At 47.5% G+C, this 13,951-nt stretch overlaps 1 protein-coding gene across 1 annotated transcript; it reads left to right on the top strand.

The window, feature by feature from the left end:
- Positions 1 to 10,246, top strand: LOC101075293 (protein Wnt-5a). The gene is made up of 5 exons (XM_011602436.2): positions 1 to 960; positions 3,244 to 3,392; positions 5,099 to 5,346; positions 7,748 to 8,040; positions 8,408 to 10,246. Exons 2-5 carry the CDS (start codon positions 3,256 to 3,258, stop codon positions 8,864 to 8,866), a joined length of 1,137 nt encoding a protein of 378 aa, XP_011600738.1. The 5' UTR covers positions 1 to 960; positions 3,244 to 3,255; the 3' UTR covers positions 8,867 to 10,246.
- Positions 10,247 to 13,951: the final 3,705 nt, after the last annotated feature.

Below are 13,951 nucleotides of genomic sequence, written 5' to 3'. Positions count from 1 at the left end.
CGTTCCGGGCTGGAGTTTGGGAGAGGAGGCGTCTGCAGCAGGTGAGAGAGGGAGAGAGAGAGAGACTTTTCTGCACTTCAAACACACTGAGACACACACACACGCACGCACGGTGTAAGAGGACGACAGACTTGGAGTCCCAGCACAGCCGCGGCCGTTCACACGCCGCGCTCTCTTCCTCCCCGCGGCACCGCTCGCCCTCGCCAAGCCGCACTGTTTGGAGATAGATCCGCGCGGAAAGTTTTTTTGGATCTACTGTCTGGAGCCGATTAATTGTGGCATCTGTTTTTCTGTGTGCGAGCGCGGCCGGTGATTCACTATTGTGTGATTGTGTGGACTTTTGGTCGGCGTGGAGGGAACTGTGCTTTTTTTGGGGTTTGTTTTGGTTTTTTCCTGCTGAGAATGGAGGGTAAATTGACAAGTCGTTTGTGGAGAGGATCACCGTGTGGATCTTTCCGCAGGTAAAAACGCGCTATGACCTCGGCGTGTTCGCGGCTGGAGCTAATGTTCACGACAAGATCGCCTTGTTTTGCATAGTTTGGCTGTGTTCTGGAACTTTTTATTTACGTGGATAGCGAATAGGGCCAAGTTCAATATCGGACGCTTCCACCGGTGGAACTGGGTTGCCGTTGATAGTTTTTGGTTACTTCTGGGTGTTTACAGTCACACACTGATTGATTCCATAAAAAAAAAAATCTTTGGACAATTCATCCATCTCGTTGCTTCCGGCCAGCCCTCAAATCTGTTTGGCGCACGGAGCGCGTTCAATGATTGTTGGATGTTCGCGTTCGCCAAGACGGCCGACCTGAACAACTCAGAGCTGTAGCAGCACTTTGAGAAGAATCCAGATCAAGCCGCCTGTGCAGAAGAACTCTCCACCTGACCTGACTTGGGATTACTGGTCGGCGATCTTCTGCAAAGAAAAAGTGGATTAAAATTTCAGGAGGCTTGTGCACGCTGGTGAGTATCCTCGTCTCCACTCACTTTTCCCCGAAAGCGGTTTATTGAACGAATGAGCAGAAGCTCAACAATGTTTTGACTAATTCTTGGACCTTCATAAAAGTCCTTGACAGATGTGATGTGTGAAACATGCTTTTTGTCACCACCATGGCCAGCTCTGACACTCGTCAGGATTTGACATGAATGGACCAGAAAAAAAAATCTAACTTTTTAAACAATTTAAATGAGTCGGTCAAGGTCATCTTCCTCTCATTCTAGAGCACTCTTATTACTCAGGCGCTGCTCTTGGGGCCGCTCCTGCTCATCAAATCCTTTGTACCTGGCTCCCTCTCCTGGTTTTTGAAACATCAGTGTGGGCAGGAAAACGGACTTCCCACATCGCTATTAAACGCAGATAATATTTCACCCATTAGCCGGTGCGTAACGGTGCCCTGCACTTTGCGGAACGATCGCACTATTTTCTGAATTTGCTCCACGGATCGACCTCTCGGTTGCACACCTCAAATCAGCAGAAACGGAGGATGATTGTGCTCGGTGCCACTTTATGTTTGCGTTTTCACACCATTAAGTTTATTCAGCCGTTACCTTAAAGCGTTTTGGTAGTTTCAAAAGTATGTTCTGATTTTAAAGTAGGCCGTAAATGCACCAGGCTTTTCCGTGTCGTTTGCTTTAAAACCATTTCGGCCCTTGGAACACTTTTTATATATATATTTTAAAAATGGTCCAACAGAACTCTTATTATTATTATTTTTAAATATCCCGTTAAGGTTATTTATTGGATTTATTCCTTACTAGAATGGGCCTTATTTGAGTCATTCACCGGTCAGGTTTAAAAGGAAAGGCCAAATATGCGCAGACTTTGCGCAACCCGCGCTCCAAAGGGAGGAATGCGGTTTAAACGAATAAAACAATAAATAAAACCAGTGGAATTTAATGTTAATTTGATGAACAGCAGCAGAGACCGAATGATTAAAATCGAAGCCCGTTGCTTTTCTGCCGGTGATTAGTCTCCTTTTGATGAATGGCTGAGGTTGTGTCCGATAATTGCGCGCACCTGTGGGACAGCAACGCTAAAATATATAAATAATGCAGAATGGAACCCGGGTCACACCTCAACGGGTCCCACCCGATTAAGCGCGCGTCTGGCACCATAGTGATTCAATTGTGGAACTCAATTATCCGTACATGAACTCTGCGTTCTTGCGGCTTTATCAGCGCCAATTAGCCGCCGTGGAATGAGTGTAAAACCGCGGTCCTCAGAGGGGCCGCTGCTTCAGTTAATGAGCAGCAAAGAAACACAACCTAAAAGTGTTTTTTTTCCCTTCTTTTATTGAGGCGGCGCACTAAAATGAAAGCACATGCTCGTACGTGCGTGTGCGTGCGTGCATGCGTGTTGGGTGAGTGACAGTGAACTTGGCCTCTTCTTCCTTGAGCTGCAGAAGTCAAGTTCTGTCTGGATCCAGGTGGAAAACGGTTAGGTGGGGGGGGATTTTCTGGTTCATCAGATTAGTACACGGCCCACCTGAATGCCGGATTTCTTAAGAATATTTAGGTAATTTAATTTTTTAAAGTTGGATTTTGGGGCCACAGTTCATCTTTGTCTGATCTGGCTCCTTTCTTACCTAATGCATCTAAAACTGACCTAAACTGAAAATAATAAAGGACCCGTCCAGTTACATTTAAGCCTCAAATTACATCTAATGAAATGGTCTATCTTTAGTTAATTCCCTTTATTTTGTTAAAAAAAAAAAAATTGTAACAATTTAATTTTACACAATCAACAAATTATCCAACAATTAAAATAAAATAGTTTAACCCAAGCCTGTCGTTTAGAGTGTAATTTAATGCTCTCATTAATAACCTTTGCATGGCACAGGCAAATATAATTGGCTGGTAAAATGTAAACAGTTTAGTTTTGACTCCTGTCAGCAGCAGAGGGGCCAAAAAGGAATCCAAGCGGCGGCTCAGGCACGCCGGTCTGACTGCTTCTCCTCCTGCCTCTGCGTGTGAACTGCTGGGAGCGCGTCTATGCGGAGTCACTTGGGCGCTTCGCCCTCAGACCCGCTGCCAAATCTGCGAGCGCCAATCTCCACACGCAGAACAACCACGGCAGCGCCTGTGCAACAGCACGACAAAGCCTTTTTTTAAAAAAAAGGAATTCTTTCCCTGCGTTTTCCTGCTGCATTGACGCTCCGCGATGTGTGCCCCCTCTGTGCCGCCGCGCGCCGGACGGACCTCCAGACGGACTGACGTGCATCTGTTTCTGTTTCTCTCCCCCCTCAGATCGGCGGCGGTATGAAGCTGGGACTGGGCTGCGTGTGTCGGCCGCTCTGCGGGCCCCGTGGCGACGTGTTGAACTCCAGGCACTGTGTTGTCGCCCTCACACTTCTCACACTCTTCACGCAGGTGGTGGTGACGACCAACTCGTGGTGGTATGCTTGAGTTTTCTTTCCGTTTATTTAACTCCCGCGTGTTTACAAGTGATACAGCCTGTAAAGATTGGCAGGAATTTCCAGATGAGTCACTTTCCTGAGTGTAGTAGCACTTCCTGAAAAGACTTTCAGGAGCAGCTGGATATTTAAAGTAATGCTCATATCTCGTAACATTTTAGTGTTTGTTTAGCTTTTATTTAGTTTAAGCGTCGGTTTTGGCCCCGAGAGCGTGCGCGCACGTTCGCTCGTCAGGTTCGGTTGCGCCACATATGAAATAGGCGAAGATGCTGACTGCAGCACATTAGCTTGAGGACCTTTTTTTTCCTCCCTGACTTTCTTTCTGCACATATTGCCAAACCAAAATTAGGAATAATATAGAAAAAAAAAATAGAATGCTGTGGCGGATGAGTCGGCGTCCAAATATGCGCAAACACAAACACTGTGTGTGACTGCGCTTATGCGTTTGTGTGCGCCCATACTGTTTACCAGTCTCCATAGAGGCACTACTTAAAGCAAATGACCACTTTTCACATCCTGTGCCTCCATGTGTTTTTTGGTCCATCTGCGCGCTGCTGTGTCCCAATTTGAGAGAAGAGCAAAGCGTTTACAGGAAAACCTGCGCTTTCCGGGCAGAGCTTTTCACCAAAAAACAAACAAAAATGGATGGCGTCTAAAGAGCAGATCAAAGTCGGCGTTGAAATGATGTGGCGACGCATCCAGTTTTCTAAAACACACTAAACAAATCATTTAAAGGGGATTTCTGAAGATAAACAGACTTTAACAGGGCTCGGCTCCGGACATTAAAGTTCAAAGAGACGGATTATTGTACCAAGGATTCGCACATTACAGCCATACTGTCAGAGTGTGTGCGTGCGTGCGTGCGTGTGTGTGTGTGTGTGGGTGTGTGTGTGTGTGTGTGTGTCCGCTTACGTTAGAGGACACAGGTGTGAGTGATTTAAAGTGTCAGAGCAGCGAGTCGACTGACAATCTGGATGTGTGTGTGGCTGTCACTCACACACAGACTATGTATGAGGTTGTGTGTGAGCGTGTGTGTGTGTGTGGACGCGTGCATTCTGAGCTCTTTTGCTGCCTCGACTTGATCAGGTTACAGTGGAGACCAGTAGTCTTTCTTTTAGGGCACTGGGATGAACTGCTCTAATTGTCCTGCGGCACTGGAACCAGATGCTCCGGTTCTCAGCCTGGTTCTGCTCCCAATTGAGCCCTAAACTCAAATTTCAATTAAAATTATTTTAAACGCACGAGGCATCGTTGTCATTTTGAAACACTTTTAGATGGGAAAAATCTCACAACCAGCTAAAATACAAGGATTAACTTGTATTTTTACAATGTTTCAGTTAATGAAGTCTAGCTCGAGGGTTTTTTTTTATATAAAATGCCACTGTTTTATTTGATTGTTCTGACATCCATCTAAAGTCACTCATGTCCCCTTAATTACAACAATGGGGTATTTATTCATATAACCAAACATTCGTGTTTGTCCCTCATTGTTTTCCATTTGTTTGTTGCCCCAAACAGTAAAATATAGTTTTAGTAAGCATGATGTTGCCTACATGGTCATTGTTTCTACTACTGGAGTAAAACATCTGATCGGGGTTGTTAATTGTTCGTTCGGGCTTTCTTCATCTGGCTCGTGATGACAAGAGTGGTGAAAACAAGCGTGATGTGTGTCCCGCCTGCCTCTTCAGGTCTCTGGCCATGAACCCTCTGCTCATCCCGGAGGCTTACATCATCGGCGCACAGCCGCTGTGCAGCCAGCTGGTGGGCCTGTCGCAGGGCCAGAAGAAGCTGTGTCAGCTCTACCAGGACCACATCCATTACATCGGCGAAGGCGCCAAGATGGGCATCCAGGAGTGCCAGTACCAGTTCAGGAACCGTCGCTGGAACTGCAGCACAGTGGACAACTCCTCTGTTTTTGGACGGGTCATGCAAATAGGTAAAAAAAAAAAGAACCAGGGATGTTTAAAACCGCACTTATCCGGGGAGGGGAGGGGAGGGGAGGGGAGGATGGAGCCACCGAGCACTTGCATGGTTTTTCCTGCACATTCTCTGCTCTCGTCTCCCCTCTCTGGAACTTCAGCGGCGCTTCTGCGTGTCTGACTCTGCTGATTCGCAGCAGCTGTGTAACGGGAATAGTTGGTAGGTCAAGTTGGTGGATAAATCACACGTAGCTTTTGGACTTTATGTGCCAGCTCCCAGCTCTGAGCAGGTGGGAGCCAGATTAACCCAATTCGACACGCTGTAGGTGCTCTTTTACAAAAGTATTATGACCCCATTATGTTGCCTATCAGAGGCTGGGAAGTATAAGGTTCTTCCTGTCACCTTTGGTTCCTGGAGCACATCCTGGTGTCTGCAGACGGTCAGGCCGGAGATGAGGCCTCCCCTCTGATCCGGCTTTAGATCTTTGTACTGTTACCTGCCCCGTGTGATACCGTCACATCGATTCATCTTTAAAAGACGAGGAATCAAATCAAAACTTAGATACTGGAGACCATAACTGCAGACCATCAGCACATGGGGCCCCGACAGAAACCTCCGGCCCCTGGCCCAAAGTTTCTGGAAGCAGCTGAACAGGAAAATCTGCCTCTCAGCGAAAGCACAGTTCCTCCAAAGGTTCCCGATGGATCCAGTACAGAAAAGGGCCATTTTCCCCTCTTCAAACTTCCTTTTCACAGTCCTCATAGAACTCTCCTCACCTTCTTAGATTGCACATTAGCTCCGATCGTCTGTGCCATTACGGAATAATAACTGGAATTCCGATATATCTGCTGCAAAGGCACCAATAATGTAATCATTATCTTGAATTACCTGGTTGCTGTAGCGGTCATGTAAACACACAACATACTCCGAGCTTTACATCATGCTCTTGTGCAAAGAGTCATGTAAACAAGTTTCTTTTTGTTTTTGGATTATTACCATTAGTTAATTATTCCCTGTTATTTTTGGATTTCCTTAGATGGCTCATTTTTGCGTTTCTGCTTTTCTGGGGCCACATTACAAATGAAAGAGTTTCGGCTAAGAACCGAAACGGTGGGAATATTTTTTTTTCCATTACTGTAAGTAATTCAAAATAAACACTGATTACGGCAACGTCTATGAACGATGCCGCAAATATCCTGATGGCTCCGACTTCAACTTAAGTTCTTAGAGTTGCAAAAGTGTCAATTTATGTGTCCAAAATGTGATACCATATATTTCGACCTCTTGGTTTTCAGAGGATTATCCCACATAAATGTGCGTGCAGCTTCGCTCTTGCACCACTTTTTGCGACCGCATCCCACGACTTCCCCTCTTCATCCATCGGTCCTCACAGAAGCCCCATTTTCCCGTCCCTCGCTCCTGTCGTAGACCTTTCCTTGCCAAGCAAAGACGTCCTCCGCTGCATCCATCTGTCCAAGAGCCTGTCTCGGTCTCCGTCTGTCCGCTGGCTCGGGAACTGCGGGTGATTTGAGACTGCGCTCCAGGGGGTGCTGGACTCAGACCCTCTCCCCTGTCTAGCTTGGCTCTCTGGGGGTGGAGGCAGCAGTGTGGGAGATGACAGTTTGTCCATCCGCAGCTCCACTATTACGCCAATATCCTCAGGCAGGATTAGAGGCTGTGCTAATAAGGCCTCCACATCCTATCAGAGCCCCCGCTTAAATGTCTTTCATCAAACCTTTCTGTCACTGCTGTGCGTGTGTGCGCGCATGCTTCCTTTTCCATTGTTCTATCGTTGTTCCTAAATGTCTTTTTATCGACTTATCAAATCTCTTTCCTCCCTCGTCTGTCATCATGCGTTCCTGTGTTCCTCTGTTATTGTCATTACAGCACACTGAAGGTTTGGCTCAGGATTCATATAGGCTGACTTTTTATTTTTTTGCAGCCTCTGTGTTGTTACAAATTCTTCTCCTGGGTTCGAATTTCTCCAAAAGAATCCTTTTTTTTGTTTGTTTTCTATAGTGGTCGAATTGTGGACACAAATGAGCATTTTTTAGATCGCACAGTCGTGACAGGTGACGTGTGCTGCCCTTTTTAAAATTACACTCACAAGTTGCTGGCAAAGACGAGTCTGCCACTGGGGGGCGCTGTCTCGTCTCTGGCTTGAGCCAAATAAATGCAAAGCGGTTTCCACCGTGGTGATGAGGAGCCTGCAGCTCTTGGCTGAAATCGTTGACTCTGGATTCAGGACAGATGATTTTAGAAGATGCCACATTTCACATCACAATACAGATGTTAAAATAAAAAGACCAGTAAATCTTTTCTGTGGAAGGTTGATTTGCAGAATTATAGCAGTGGTCTTTAAATTTGTCCTCAACTTGCATCAAACTAAAGCGGCGCTCCTGTTTCTGTGTTCGCAGGCAGCCGGGAAACCGCGTTCACCTACGCCATCAGCGCGGCCGGGGTGGTGAACGCCGTGAGCCGCGCTTGCAGGGAGGGCGAGCTCTCCAGCTGCGGGTGCAGCCGCGCCGCTCGCCCAAAAGACCTCCCGCGGGATTGGCTGTGGGGCGGCTGCGGCGATAACCTCAACTACGGCTACAGGTTCTCCAAGGAGTTTGTGGACGCGCGCGAGAGGGAGAAGAGCTACCCCAAGGGCTCGTACGAGAGCGCCCGTCTGATGATGAATCTACACAACAATGAGGCTGGACGGAGGGTAAGAGTGCGAAAATCAGAGATCTGAGCCGAGTAGGTGGCGCCCGAGACGGTTTGTGCTTCAAACATCTTGAAACAGGCCTCTCTGGAACTGCAGTGACAGATATGTGCTGCTTGGCTGCTCTCTTTCAAGTGGGATAAATAAGTGGACAAATTTCATTCAACGCACCACTGCAGACATGGGAAGGGATCAGTCAGTCTCGTTCAACAAATTTAGGCTGCATGGGATGATGAACAACACATTGTTCCGCCGTTTATCCCAACGGATCGCTTTGATCCCGTCCTGAAACGTATTTATCTGCCTGTTGCCGCATAAGAAGAAATGTTTTTGAGCAGATCTTCATCTGGTTGCGTTCTGTCCCCCTCAGATGGTGTCAGACCTCGCCCACGTGTCTTGCAAATGCCACGGCGTGTCGGGCTCCTGCAGCCTCAAGACCTGCTGGCTGCAGCTGGCCGACTTCCGCAAGGTGGGAGACGCGCTGAAGGAAAAGTACGACAGTGCCGCCGCCATGAAGCTCAACACGCGCGGGAAGATGGTGCAGATGCACAGCAAGTTCAACGCGCCCACCAGCCACGACCTGGTGTACATCGAGCCCAGTCCGGACTACTGCGTGCGAAACCAAACCACGGGATCCCTGGGCACCGTAGGCCGCCTGTGCAACAAGACCTCGGAGGGGATGGACGGATGCGAGCTGATGTGCTGCGGCCGCGGTTACGACCAGTACAAGGCCCAGATCGTGGAGCGCTGCCACTGCAAGTTCCACTGGTGCTGCTACGTCAAGTGCAAGCGCTGCACCAAAATCGTAGACCAGTTTGTCTGCAAGTAAGACGAGGATTACCTGCGTGTCCGCCATAAGGCGGAGGGCACGTGTCTGTGTATCGATGAGCTCAAGAGCGAAAGAGTGGAACAGAGAAAGAATGGAAGAAACTATATAAATTATATTTATAGAGTTAAACAAATATGCCATTGCAAAAAGACTGACTCTTTTTAAAAAAACAAAACAAAACAAAAAAATCTTATGTCTTCCGAGAGTATCATGAAATATTTATTTTGAGATTGTTTTATTTTGGCCGACCAGTCAGATTTTTAACCCCTTTGAAAGCCCAAACCTGGCTGGGACCCCCCCCCCCACCCCCCTCCTTCCTGCCACAAAAAGTCCAGACGACTCTTTGGTTTTTTCCCCCCGATCGGATGGTTCCTACGTCGCATAATTGGACTGTTTTAGAGATAGAAAGAAATGGGCCGGTTGTCGCTGAGTGACTGGAGAAGAGAACACCTGTTTCTGGTCCTGTATGACGCCCCCAGACCCAAAGCAGCCTTCACCTCCTCCCTGAAGTCTACTCCAACCACAGGCAGAGTAGGGAACACTCATGGTCAGGACAATAGGTACAAGCAGAGGGCTGTTTGGGGGATTGGGCCTTATTTAAAAGCTGTCCAGAAGCCTTAGAGTTCCCCAGGTGCTGCAACAAGCCCTCCATTATGCACTTTGATACAGAGGCTTGAACCTGTACACGTCTGTTCAGCTGTTTTCTCCTTTGTTTTACTACAGTTCATCTGCAAGTATCCAATATTATAGCCAACATTCCTTTCCATATTAATGTCAGAGTAATCATTTAACATTAACCTACAGTACTCCACACGGTTGGATGAGGCGTTCCGCTCTCCGTATATATAGTACAACTTTGCAGCCAATCAGTAAATTGTATTTATTGTTTTGTTTTTGCTCCTTTTAAGCCTTAAACGCAGAAGATCGATGCTTAGCCGAACATTCCCAACCTTTTATTTTTTTAAATTTCTTTTGGTCACTTTTGTTCTTACTAATGCGGCTCTTCACAGTTTTTGTAAAGGGAAATGCACCTTATTGTTTGAACACACATTCTTTCGGGTCACTCATGTTCAGCTTTGTCACTCAGACACACACACACACACACGCACGCCTTTATCTATATATATGTATGTTAGATGTTGAGATTTGATCATTGCCACAGACTTCCAGTACCACTTCCAGTTAACTGCTCACTATCCCTGTGATGATTCTTAATAGACATAAACAATTTCTACCAATCCAACTATGTATATTTATAAGCTTCTCAATGAACTTGAGGTTTCTTAAACTTAAATGTGTTATAGCTGATATTTTGTTACTTTTTACAAATTGGCTCGATGCTTTGTTTCAATAAATATCAAATGTAAAAATCAGTTTTTATTCAGGACTAACGTCGTCATTACCTCCAAAAGGTTTACGTCATCTTGTGTGTAGTGATGATGGATGGAAGGCGCCCCCCTCCCCCAAAGGTGGTCTTTGAAAGGCAGGATCACGTTAGCAAATCATTTGGTGCTTTAAAAGGGGGCGAGGCACAACTGACGGATGCGCGTAGACGAGGCCGACACTTGAGGAAAGTCGTTTCTCGCTGTTTTTGTTGGCAGAGTGGTGCAAAAATGAGCTGAATTTTAATGAGCCTCGTGTCGAAATCATTCCGTTTCGTCTGGCGGCCTTTTTTTTTGCTCTGCTCTTCTGACGACACGAAGAAATCCAACCGTTTCCATCCAGATGGTGAGACTTGACATATTTTTCAGGGGTCTTTCTGATCCAGGTGCCATTTGTCTCCACCTTTGTGCAGTTCTGGTGACAGTTGGATCCCCGTTGGTTGACAGCTGTTTTTGCGCCTGCAGTGAACAAAGGCGACGAGAGTTCGCCTGAGTGCTTTGGAAGATGGCCCGAAGATTGGGTGTCTCGCAAGGATGGTTGACTGTCGAGGCGCCCCTTAACTATCCAGCAACTGTGGAAGGTTGAGAGGAGAGATGATTAATCATAGCATGTCAGGAGAACGGGAAGAGGGGGATTTTCTCCATTGGAATGGGGCCGTCTGGAAGATGACTGGGCCTTGTCAGAGACCGCTGGAGTCCAGGAGGTGATGCTGAGAACGGGAGGAAAGGCTGGGGATTCCACCAGGGCTGCAGGAGCGAGGGAGGGACGCTGAGTAGGGCAGAGAGACTGCCATTACCACATCAACGCTGCTGACATCCACTGATGCTTGCATCAGTAAATCAAGAGCGACTCTAGAAGCGCATCCCACATGTGACCCCCCCCCCCCCCCCCGCATTAACGCCCCCGGCCCACCCACCACCCCCCGCATGTCTGCACAGTCACATATGCGCCCACTTTCACAGAAGGCATTGCATCATGGCAACTGTTTACCTTTGTGGTTGGTGTAAAGGAGGTCAATCAGAAGAGCTACGAGGTGCGAGTAAAAAGTTTGGGGGGGTGGAATCATTGTTTTTAAAACTGCAAAGAAATGGCCGTTCAGCTAAAGTGCGTGGTGTTGATGGGCTGGTGTCGGGTTTCCGACCTGCAGGATCCAGAGATTTTCTTAAACACAACATGGCACAAGCCTACATTAGATTTGCCAATCAATCACCAATTAACCATCGTGTTGTGAGTTTAACACGGCATCATTAGATTTGGATCTGCAGGAGCCCCCAGGGGTCGAGTGTTGAAACGTCTTTAACATTTTAAACAAACCCCGTTGCTTTCAGCTCAACTAACCACAAAATGAACGACGGAACAAATTCAAGTTCATAATCGAAAGAAGATGTTCCAAAATGAAGTATTACAACAATCCCACGGTGGAGCACAAGCAGGGCCTCCGCCCCCTCGGATTCAGGGAAATCATGGATGTTGGGCGTTAACGTGAACTATTTGGACGTTTTCGTCTCCTCACAGTTTCCCCTTTCGGAGAGTCTGACGGGAAAAAGCAAGTGCGTAAATATTTACGTACCTGTTCTGCGCGAAACAACAGTCTCCCCTTGAACCGCGGCCGCAGAGCGGTCGTTTCAGGGTTTTGCTCACAATATTAAGCCTCCGCCGCAAATGTGCGGCGCGCATCCAGTCAGGAGGCGTTGTTTCCTTCCAACCTGTTCATCTGTTCCTCACAGTTTATCCAAGGGAACAAAAGCCTGTCCAAACCTTCTTAAATGCAGATTTTCTAATTTCAGAGGAGTTTAAGGAACTCGGGGAAAGCGAACCTCTGCGCGCTGAACGCGTGTGCGTGCGGTGCGTGCGATGTGCGCTCATACAGAGGCGATAATTAGGATGATGAATGGAACCAGGGCCCGCTCCGCCTATCGAGAGGTTTTTACTCTATTTTCTTTCACTGAATTGAAATTCCTCGGAGGTTCTTCAGGATAATTAGGCGAGAAGTCGTTCTTTCCCTAAAACCTGGCAGCTGGTTGATAGGAGCCCCCCCCCCCCCCCCCCCACCCTCCTGACGCAGCCAGATCTCCTGACCGCAACTTGGGAGATTGGTTAATATTTTGACCGCTCCATTCCTGCCGCTGGAAAAGGCGTCCTGCTAATGCACGATACCAGCCTGCACATGCTGATGTCATACATTTACACCACTTTCTTTTATCGTCGGCGAATCGAAACCTCAGCAAAACCTCAGCGTCAACTTTGGCCTGTTCGCCTTTTTGAAACCACACCACGGCTGGGGAATATATCGGCACAACCGTGACCTTTTAGCATCATAAAACTGTCATAACAGGAAAAGAAAAACAGTGAAATAAAAATGCAAATCCTCCTTTAATCAGTGTTGGTCGGTTTTATGCCCCAAAGCTTCCGAAGGCAGGACGCACGGGGCTGTCAGCGCAGCAGCTCTGGCAAAGCTCAGCCCGCAAAAATACAAAAAAAATGGAGTTGTTCCATTCCCCCCATCTCTAACTGTAAAATTCTCATAAAGCGTCAGGGCCAACGTGAGAGCGGAGCTGCCCTCGGAGCTATTTGGGACTGCGGTTACGCGCCTTTAGTGGGAGAGGGCAGGACGCCGCGCCGTGACGTCACGCGCAGTCTGGACTGGATCAGAGAGACGGGTCTGAACTGCACACTTACCAACTCCCCCTTCTCCCATTGCCAGTCCTGTCCCAGCCCCCCACCCCCTCCAAGAAACCACCCACACCACAAGTTGTTTCAGCAGGCTGAAAATAGAAAGGTTAGACGGTGCAAACAGGTCAAAGTTTCCCGGCGCATAAGGACGCCTTTGCCTTTAAGTTCAATTGTTTTCATCTTGACAATGTTTACGCCGTTATTAAGCCCTGACACGGGCTTGAACCAGCCACAGTCATCTATTAGGGATTTTCATCCATAATACATTTGCAAGGCAGCAAGAGGAGAGGATATAATTGCAATTGGAAATGTAAACACAGCAGAATGGCTGCGCGGCGCTGAAACAGTGCACTGCATCTCATCTGGCTTTATTGCTCACAGATGTGGAAACATATCCACCTTCATGGGGCAGTAAAAGATTTCACTCCACCGTATTATTCTGTCTTGAGCATCACGCAGACGTGGGCCGCGTTTGCCAAATGAAGTTTCCCTTCATTTTAGACAATTTCCACTTTAATCGATTTCACAGGCCTGTCACCGAAAAGGTAAACACGCCGAGCCGGAGTATTCCACTCCAACATTTGATATGCTGTTATTATGTGCACCCATGCTCTCACACTTCTCCGTTTTTACCCCGGTTTATCTTACATAAACACTTGCTATCGTCACATCTTTACATTACGGCTTCCCCAAAGAAAACATGCGATAGGTTAAACAAGGAGACATGTTTATGAGCCCGGAACAAATGTACTTATTTGTGGTTTGCCATGAGATTCTGTGTCTCTACTTTTCTCTGACGATGGCAGCCATGTGTGTGTGTGTGTGTGTGTGTGTGTGTGTTCCCACTCCGGGGACTGCAGTGCCAGGTCAGAGCCAGTAGCTGAGTGATTCTGTCAGCCTACTAAGCTTTTTGTGGATTACATTAAAGTGGGCCCCTGGGGTTGTTCTGATATCGGCGCAACTTGCAGCGCAAATACCAGCACTTTCCTCCTCCTCCTCCTCCTCCTCCTCCTCCATCTTCATCTTCAC

The sequence above is a fragment of the Takifugu rubripes genome, chromosome 3, assembly GCF_901000725.2.
Source record: "Takifugu rubripes chromosome 3, fTakRub1.2, whole genome shotgun sequence".
NCBI lineage: Eukaryota > Metazoa > Chordata > Actinopteri > Tetraodontiformes > Tetraodontidae > Takifugu > Takifugu rubripes.
Note: the sequence above shows the minus strand (reverse complement) of the source record. Positions and strands in the feature narration are given on the sequence as shown.